The sequence below is a fragment of the Acipenser ruthenus genome, chromosome 7 (assembly GCF_902713425.1).
Source record: "Acipenser ruthenus chromosome 7, fAciRut3.2 maternal haplotype, whole genome shotgun sequence".
Classification (NCBI taxonomy): Eukaryota; Metazoa; Chordata; class Actinopteri; order Acipenseriformes; family Acipenseridae; genus Acipenser; species Acipenser ruthenus.
Window position 1 is genome coordinate 65472214 of NC_081195.1, and position 9971 is coordinate 65482184.

At 37.9% G+C, this 9971-nt stretch overlaps 1 protein-coding gene across 1 annotated transcript; it reads left to right on the top strand.

Moving 5' to 3' along the window:
* The first annotated feature begins 2151 nt into the window (after window positions 1-2151).
* Window positions 2152-4204, top strand: LOC117415870 (pleckstrin homology-like domain family A member 1). The gene is made up of 2 exons (XM_034026763.3): window positions 2152-2940; window positions 3540-4204. Exon 1 carries the CDS (start codon window positions 2442-2444, stop codon window positions 2895-2897), a length of 456 nt encoding a protein of 151 aa, XP_033882654.1. The 5' UTR covers window positions 2152-2441; the 3' UTR covers window positions 2898-2940; window positions 3540-4204.
* Window positions 4205-9971: the final 5767 nt, after the last annotated feature.

The window sequence follows — 9971 nt, forward strand, 5'->3', positions numbered from 1 at the left end:
CTTGCTAGTTCTGTGAGTGTGATTGTGTTCAAATGTATGTGAACTGTTTTGTGATTGTGTGTTTTTCAGCAGTAAATGAAGTACCCGGCCAAGGCTGTCCCAGAAACCGTGTAGCATACCAACTGCTACCATAGGAGTTTGGTGTGTGGTGTTTTTATTTATTTTATATGAAACTTTTTTTCTTTTTTTTTCTGTTTTTTCTTTTTTTTATGATACATGTCTTGTCTATTTCATGAGTATCATTCAATATATTTTTAATTAATAATTTCCACTGTCCGTATCTGACAACCTAGACCCCTTCTTCCAGGAAGTCTGCAGTGTAATAAAACTTTGCAAGGACATACTTTTGGATTTTGAAAGGGTGTCGAAAATTAGACCACTCCATTCAGTAAAATTGTTCCCACCCTTTTAAAATTATAGAGCCATTGTACATGTTTCCCACATGGGAATTGTTTAATTTGTCATTACCATAATGTAACTTTCAAATTGTATTGTTAATGCTATTTCGAGTCTCGCTCGTAAAGCGGTTTTGTAGAACAAGCTCGTGGAAATGTGTGTGGAGAGGAATGCGGTTGTTAAGCGTCCTTCTGATTCCTTGACTTGCCACAAGGAGGAGATGCCATACTGGATAGAAAACAATTGAAACTAGAATTGAAGTTCCTGGAGAAACTTCGTCTGCGTTGTAAAACGCGACAGGTCAAAAGTCATGGTCAAGGTCATTTTTGGATATGGCATACTTGGTATACAGGTTTTAGAGTAAACATCACTCTATATGCAGTGTGTAAGGAGCTATATACTGTCAAAACCGCGAATTGTCCAGTTTGACCATGAACGACAGATTATAGCCATTGCAGTTTTTGGGGGGTCACAGCTTGTGACCCCTATATCCTTATTCACGATATAGAGTCGGTTGACAGCTACAACAAGCATGCACAAACAGAACAGTTGTACGTGACATGGTTCCTGATTTATAACCATTACAGTTTTTGGGGGTCACAGCCTTGTCACAGAACACAGTAACGTCTTGTTGGGTCTCATTTATTTTAAAAAGGATATTTAAAGACGGAGGGGTGACGACTTCCATTGTCTTAAGTCTTTCAGTAGCAGGTCCAATTTACCTCATAAATAATGTTTCTTTGCCATGGTTTACATTAAGAAATATTATTATTATTATTATTTACAGCAGCAACACAAAGTGGCGACTTGGACTGACCCGACTTTATCTAGGTAATTCAGGGGGGGGGGGGGGGAAATGAAAATGTTGATTAAAGGTTGGATATTTGTGCTGAACGCTAACGTGGACAAAAAAAACAGAAACAAAATAAAACTTTAGATATGTGGACCCGTGTTATTGCTGTAGGTTTCGGGGCATATGACTCAAACGAACTGAGCACGGTTACCTTAACGAACCGCTTTCAAATGTGCCTGAGCGCATAAACATTTGTTTATTATTTATTTCTTAGCAGACGCCCTTATCCAGGGCAACTTACGTTTGTCACAAGCTATCACATTATTTTTACATACAATTACCCATTTATACAGTTGGGTTTTTACTGGAGCAACCTATGTAAAGTACCTTGCTCAAAGGTACAGCAGCAGTGTCCCCCACCAGGGATTGAACCCACGACCCTCCGGTCAAGAGTCCAGAGCCCTAACCACTACTCCACACTGCTGCCCTATATGCAACTAGCCTCCATTAAATCCACACGTGATATACAGTTTAGATAGCTGACCCCAAATGCCCGTTCTAATGACGGAATTGTGCAGGAAATGGGTATTAATCCGTTTTGTTCCAGTAGGCATATTGATTGTGTTTTTAATGGCCAGTGTAGCGACATTCAAATTCCAGGAGCTCTACAAACCGTTCACCAAATATGCCACTTAAACCATAGCCATGTTATTGTGTATTCAAAGCGGATTCAACGAGCCCTGGTTATTTTATTTATTTTTATTTTTTTAAACAGACTCCCAATTGGAATCACAATGTATTCTGGTGGGCAGATTTGGCTCTTTTGAGCTGCACAGAGCGAGTTAATTGGGCATAAAAATGGTGTGAATCTTTAAATGAAGCTCTCCTCCACCTTCTCATATCCGACTCTGCTTGAATTTGACACTTGCCACGTGTTTGTGAGGACTCCAGCTGCAACCAGTCCTGCCTCTCCGCTGGGTGTCAGTCGGGAGGCGGACCACAGGAAACGCTCGAGGAAAAACCGAGTCCGACTGAATGAGAGAATCAGTCACAATTCTGCAACTGCTGCAGACGGCTAGTGGAACTCGGGAAGGAGGGAGGGAGGCAAGCTGGAACTACACTAGCTATAAATAGACAACAACAGGACTTGTATGTAGAGCGCTGATGTTGACACAGTTGAAACAACAGCGTTTATATTAATACTTTTAAGTCCGGATATTTGTGTGGAGATTTACCCCGTTCTTGCTCAGTGATGTTGGAAAGCAGCGTCAAGGTGCTGAAAGAAGGTCTGATGGAGAAAAGGAGCGATGGTTTGCTTCAGCTGTGGAAGAAGAAGCGCTGCTTTCTAACGGAAGAGGGGCTTCTCCTTCACCCACCGAAACAGCACGACCAGCAGCAGCACCAGAACCGTCACCAAATCACGGCCAGCGAGCCCGGCAAGATCAAAGAACTGCTCTTTTCCAACATGAAGACGGTGGATTGCGTCGAGAGGAAGGGCAAATACGTTTATTTCACAGTGGTGATGGCAGAGGGCAAAGAGATTGATTTTAGATGCCCCCAAGAAGAAGGCTGGAATGCCGAAATCACTTTGCAAATGGTACAGTATAAGAACAGACAGGCTATCCTGGCAGTGAAATCGACCAGACAAAAACAGCAGCACCTGATAGTAGCACACGGGCACAACATCATCAAGAACTCTCTAGCGTGATGCACACAGGCAGCAAGCTGGGGCTGGAGCCCCGAGAACGGCGGTAAGCATGTGCACGAATAATAATAATCGAACTCACTACAATGTACATGGCATCATTTTTTTTTTGTTTTGTTGGTATGTTCCGATTGGTAACAGCTGGAATTGTAAACTTTTTTGTTTGTTTAGGGTTTATAATTTATTTTATTGGTATATAGCCTACACTATATAACATAAACCGGGCCCGTTATTTGAAGTATTTTAATTGCATGCACATTAAACCCCAAATTCACAATTAGCAGTGCTATAGTATTGCAGCATGTATTAATTGTACAGTGGCACAAAATAATAATTAAAAAAAAAAAAAAAAATTCGAACATTTTTTGTATTGTTATAATTAGTTTCAGAATTCCCACCCAGGAAACAAGTGTCCTTAATTTACCTACATTAGCGTGCAAGAAGTAGGGATTTATATTTAAAAACAAAAAAAAAAGTATCTGCCATTTTTTAAAAGATGATTACCTTGTTTAAATTCACAATTAGAATAGGCTACCACTGCACGACCTGTCTCCGAAAAGCACTTTGATTTAGGAGCCCCATTATTTGTGGTGATCTGTCAAATGCATCCACAGTTAATTACCCTGAAATGTATTTTGTTCACAGGTTACGAACGGGGCACATTCAGCCAGTGGAAGGATTCATGCAGCTTGATTTTTTTGTCTTCTGTTGATCGATGGACTGAGAACAAGTCACCATAAATTCGAACTGAAAAACTGGTAATTCATTTGAGATGGAATCAACATTGTGGAATAAGACATCCGTTTTCACAAAGCGTGCCGTTTTATAGACTATAAACTAATTTATGAGAACTACGATTTGAAATATTCACACTCAGCATGGAACGAATCGCGACATTGTATTTTAATGTATTGTATTTATTAGTTAATTATTACTTGCTATACTATGTATGACATTGAATGTAAGAACGCAGTCTGCTAATGGAAGTATATTGTTCTGCTCTCGCCGAATCCACTTGAAAGCTATCCTTACCGGCTGGCTAAATTTGAAGGATGAGACTAAAAATGTATATGGCAGTATGGCACAAGTTTAAACCGTTAGTGTATTATTAAATGTTTAAGATCAGCTATACTATGCTGCACGTTACGCGTTTCCTGTAAAACAAACAGTCGACAAATACACAGTACCATTTCTCCTAAGCAATTATACAGTTCTTTCTCAAGGACATGAATGTTTATACTCACTAATAACCTGAGCTGGTTACTAAAGTAACATTGTTCAGAATTAACCAAAATGTAACGCGTAGGAAATGCATTGTTGTCGGGGTCATATCAAACAATAAGATGAACCAAAGACCTGCATATGATTACACTGTACCACTTCTTTTAAAAAGTTATCCTCGTAGTTTGGATGCGATTTCAACAAAAACCGCTCCCACAGGAAACAAAGTTGAAACCCTTACCAAAAAACGTCTCGCTTTTTGAAATGAAGTGTCCGTGTTGATTTAAAAGAAATGAAACTGTTGTCCCTATTAAGATAGATTCATAGTCTTTCCCGTTAGGTTCATGGTGAATATGATACGATGGTCTCTAAACTGTAAACTGCTACTGTGATGTAACAATTGTAGTTGGCAATCCAAGCAAGTGCTGTATTCGGATGCTTGACAGCTGTAATAACTGTGATGTCATTTCTTTGTTTCGTATATACTGTACTTTGGCACTGACATGTGGCTCTGTTACGGTGTGAGATCTATTCTCATACCTTTCAAAATACATTCCATTTCAAAAGAACAGTGTGTGATGTGTGTTTAAAGTTTGTATCCCAATCAATTTCACAACCAGTAAGTATGTAAGTTTAGGAATTATGCAACACAGGTGGAGCTTGAGAGGAAACAGGCGATGGCATAAACTCCACTCTAAATGTGTGAATGTAGTTCCTATCAGTGGCTGCTACTCTAATAATACAGATCCAGTATTGCTTAATAGCCTGTCAATAAGTGTTTTTTTTTTTTAAAACATTGAAATTTGAAATAACATACATACAATCTTATAATACAAACATATTCTGAAATATTACCCAAAGTGAAGGTCTAAGGCTTATTCAATATACAACAATGAATAGTTTATTGCACTAAGTTAAAAAAAATATATACATTTAAACCGACCGCATCTTCTGAAAGTGAACAATGTAAGTTATAAACTGAGAACATTTTGTATGCATTCTTGGGTTGCGTTGAAATGAATGCAATATGGCAACACATTCATGAATACATTGCTCTCTCTTGTGCTAAACTTTCAAAACGGTTTGCACCCCTGATTCTAAAAGCATGTATGATGAACAAACTAATACCGTTAGTGTATTGCATGTGCTAGGCTCGTGACACGGCCACTTTATTAGAAACTACAAGGGAAGAAAAAGCTTTCTGAGGCAATGCGTTGCAAAGAAGAGGAGCCGTATGACTAGTAAAGCAACAGACATGGTGGGCGTAGTCACTTGGGAAATATGCACACATGCTGTGGTATAGCTAACCAATGTAGTGCTGCATTGTGGTACAATAGCGACCCCTCCATTTCAACAACAGTTTATTTTATTATTACTACATTCTTTGAGTTTTTTAAGGGTCGCAAGATGGTGATGGATGATCATGTATCTTATCCATTATTACAGGGAGTCATTCAGGTTATGTGTGATCCTGGGGTACATGTGATCAGTACAGTGTTGGAAACAGAGCTCAATAAAAAATAGATTCTTGAAGAACACCACCCTGTCCTTCTCCCAGATATTGAATAATGTTTAGAAAACGCAGCACCCAACCCACAATGCCTCACTCTCCTGATTAGCTAGTAACCTATCAATTTACCCAGGTGCCCACTGATCACTGTGTTCACGTTCCTTCTCAGTCCCCTTCTCTACCCTTGGAACTATCCCTTGGTCTAAGTTCCAAAACAAAAGGGATATCTCAATGGCCTCATTCCAAAAGCCTGAAATGTGCAAATCACTGTGAGCAGTTTTCTATTACAGAATAAAACATAACCAGTGAGATACAAGGTAATCATTTACTTGTGTTCTGCTGACAGCAAAAAAAAACAAAAAAAAAAAACACCTCAGAGTAAAGCTTCAGTGGTTTTTAAAGTCAGCAACATTCTCAAAGGGAATTACTGCTCGTGTGCCATTCTATGATATGTAATGCTTTTTTTTTTTTGCTGTTCAAATTTTTGTAACACCAATACAACTTTTGAAGGAATTATGTTATGTCATGTTGCAGTGTTGCCATTTTCCTATTTGTTGGTTTTATAAAGTGCAGTTTGCTGGGTGTTCAGTTGAATAAACATACAGTATTTGGTATTTAATTCCCCAGATAAAAACATACTATGGTACAATATAGTCTTAACACTTGTAAAGTATAATTAAACCAGAGGCACTTTGGATTACAGGACACAAATAGACATGTAGTTACATTCTAATAACGGTGTAATGGCCAATGATGGCTGCTCTTACACTGTAACTACTGTGCAATTAAATGGGAATGCCTTGTGTGCAACCGTTTGTTACATCATGTCATTACATTGTAATAGTATTGGCAGTTACCCAGTTATTACAATGTAATTACATAGATATAGAAGCCTGGTGAACAAAACCACAAAACAAACCTACAAAATGGTTGTAGTTTACAGTTGAAAACATTTATAAGGGACTTCTATTGTTTGCAAGTGCTGTCGAACCTTGTGGGGACAAATATTCATTTCAAGCAGCAGAGATGACAAACCTGTAGCCTCAAATTCAGTCCAGCGATGGCTTATATGCCAGTCAGACCTGAAGATTAGGTCAGGAGGTGCTCTCATTGCAATGCGTCAGTCATGTATTCAATTATAACATCGAATGGTGTTGGATTTCTGTTTCGTAGCCTTGTTTTCACTTCAAATATTAAGATTCTTCAAATATTTCAGATTCTTGTCAAAATCTATTATAATACATAGCAAACCGAATAAGTTATCACATAGCTAATGAGATCATTGTCCTTTCTGATGCATGTTTTCTTTCATACCCGTATGTACTGTAACCTAATTATATTAGAGAATGCTGCATTAGAGGTCACTGCAGAATGCACTGCACATGAGTTGAGATGATAGAGGAAAACTCAAAAGGAAGCAAAAACACATTTTAAATGCATTATTTAATGAAACTATCATTTATTCATCATAGGTAATGGGGGAGCTGTGAAGCATTTCAGTTTTGATGTCTGTCACAATTATAAATTATAAATTGGACATTTTTTTTATTAATGATGTAAGTGAAAATAGCAGCAACATACAGTTTTTGTTTTAACATATCTCGCTTTCAGAAAATGCCATTGGGAAACCATTAGAATGCTAGTGTATTACTTTACAGAAACCGTAGCAGTACTGGTGCCATAAATACAGTAAGCCACATCATCAGCAACCAATGGCAGCACAATGGATTTGGAAAAAGCACTTCTGATTGGTCTGTGAAGGAAGTAACTTGTCTAGTAATTTAGATGAAATTTAAGATTGCTGAATCAGACACTTTCTTGGCTAGCTAAAAAAAATAATTATATCAGCTATAAATACCTAACCACATCCTAGCCAGCCAGCTGTCTCCGTTGTTCAAGGATGTAAATCACTTCATAACACAACTTATCTCTCCAGGTGGGCCACTAAGCCCCTCCTTCTGATTCCACACCTTCAATGTAAAGAAAAGAACAGAAAGTGCCTTGTGTGAAGCAAGCCTCCGTGTGGGCCAGCTCTTGAAAAGAATGGCATGTTTATTCAGGTTTAATAGCCAGATTTCACTCCTGCCCTTGTGAAATTCCCTTTAATCTTCGCCCCGCTCAATAACTGGAATAAACCCTTTCCTTTCATCTAGAGACATAAAAGGCAGTCATAAACTGATACACTGTGCTCCATAAATTAAAAGGTAGCTGCTGCATAAAGAAGTTACACAATAAATGATATAATTATTATTTCTTAGCCGACACCCTTATCCAGGGCGACTTACAATTGTTACAAGATATCACACTATTTTTACATACCATTACCCATTTATACAGTTGGGTTTTTACTGGAGCAATCTAGGTAAAGTACCTTGCTCAAGGGTACAGCAGCAGTGTCCCCCACCTGGGATTGAACCCATGACCCTCCGGTCCAGAGCCCTAACCACTACTCCACACTGCTGCCCAATAAGCATTACTTAACATAGTCAGCTGATAAAAAAAGCGTGTATCTGTGTAAAGGACTGCCCAGTGTTTTAAATTGTTTAATGATTCTTGAGAACATTTTTAGAAAGTTTGTCTTTATATGGCCAGCGTCCGTGCCAATAGAAAGGGTACATAAGAACCTTTTTATTTTACTGTGTTACATGTTCCCATGTGTTGCTACAACTGTTTAAGAACTATCTCAGAACTACATTTCCCATCCTCCTCCTGCTCACTGGTAAATCCATCTCAGTTACATATGTGAGCAGGAGGATGATGGGAAATGTAGTTCTGAGAGGTCCATGTGAGTACATGGGAAGCCATCTTGAGGCAGGGAATGCAATTTAAAAGTTTAAAAAAGTGGTCAAAATGTAAAAATAAATAAATAAAATGATACACACACCTTATGTAAACAGCTGTAGCAACACATGGAAACATGTAACACAATAAAATAAAAAGGTCCTTATGTACCCTTTAAGCTGTTGATTGTTTTGTTTTTTTTTGCAGAGGATGCCACGTACAATGCATTACGTCAGAAAATGACACTGGATGCAAAATCTGAAAGGGTTCCATTTTTTGTCATTACACATGGTTTATTCAATTGATCTAAACAGCAGCTCTCCTTATACCCCTCCATTGAATTATTAGTGGTGCACTGTACACAACTGCACTCCTCGAGACAGCTTTAAAGATAGTTTTCATAACCTTCAGGAAAAAAGTAATGAGCTTAGTGGTATAGCAGGCAGGAATTTGTATGTGCAGGGTAGCTGCCACCTTGCAACATAAATACAAATGTACTCACCCTGTCGCCCATTATTACACAAAGCAGAGCCCTGCATTTAATTATTTAAATGGCAGCTGTTCAGATCTGCTGCAAGATGTATTGAATATACTCCCATATGAAAAATGCACTGCTTTGTTTACTGTCCATACTGTGTGCTGTAATTTTTGTTTTAAAGCTGAATTATGTATTCCTATGTTCCTTTGACATGTGATCCTTTATCATTTGACAGAAAAGATGCTATTTTGATAAAAAAAAAAAGAAACTCTACTCTTAATTTTTCTAGAACAGAATTTTTTATGTTTTACTAAGTTTTGGAAGAAAAAAAAAACAGCCTGCTTGACAAGATTAATGGTCATGTGACTCCAGCATTCTGTTAATGCTGCCACCATTACCGTTACCACGGCAATGTTTTATTAAGAACCTCTCTCTATGGAAAGCAGTAGATTTGGTGTGCTTCATTAACTAAGGAAACATTTACCACGTTGTGCTTGTACAGCACTAACATTTACTAAATATCTTGCAAAGCCTGCCCAATTTGTAAAGGCCAAGTTTATAATTGCATGCCAGAGTAAACAAATTAGCCTGGGATTTTGAATACTGTACATTTCATTGAGTAATGAGTCAGTCAAGCAGAGTTTTAAAAGGGACAAAATACTTATGTGCTTAAGACAACTGTTATTTATATAATGTACTTAGTTCATAACAAAAACAGGATATTACTTAATGGCAGGACAAAGTCTAACACTTAGAAAGCAATGACACATAACCCTCTTACTGAAATAAACAAATGCAAATAAATCAACAAGAGCTGAGAAAACATTCCAGTAGTTGACCACATGTTACCAGTATCTCTTAGCATATCAATGATTGAAGTATTAATATTGTATTATCTTCTTTGACCTTTCTTACAGGGGACAACAATTTTCCTTTATACACCTCAACTCTAGTATATATAAAGTAGGACTATCTTTACTGTATAATTGTATTACTTTGAACCACAGGTGGAATGGCTCAAAACAGTCTGTAATTCTTACAGAGGTATCAACATGCATGCAGACTTGTACAGGGAACTGTTTCAAGT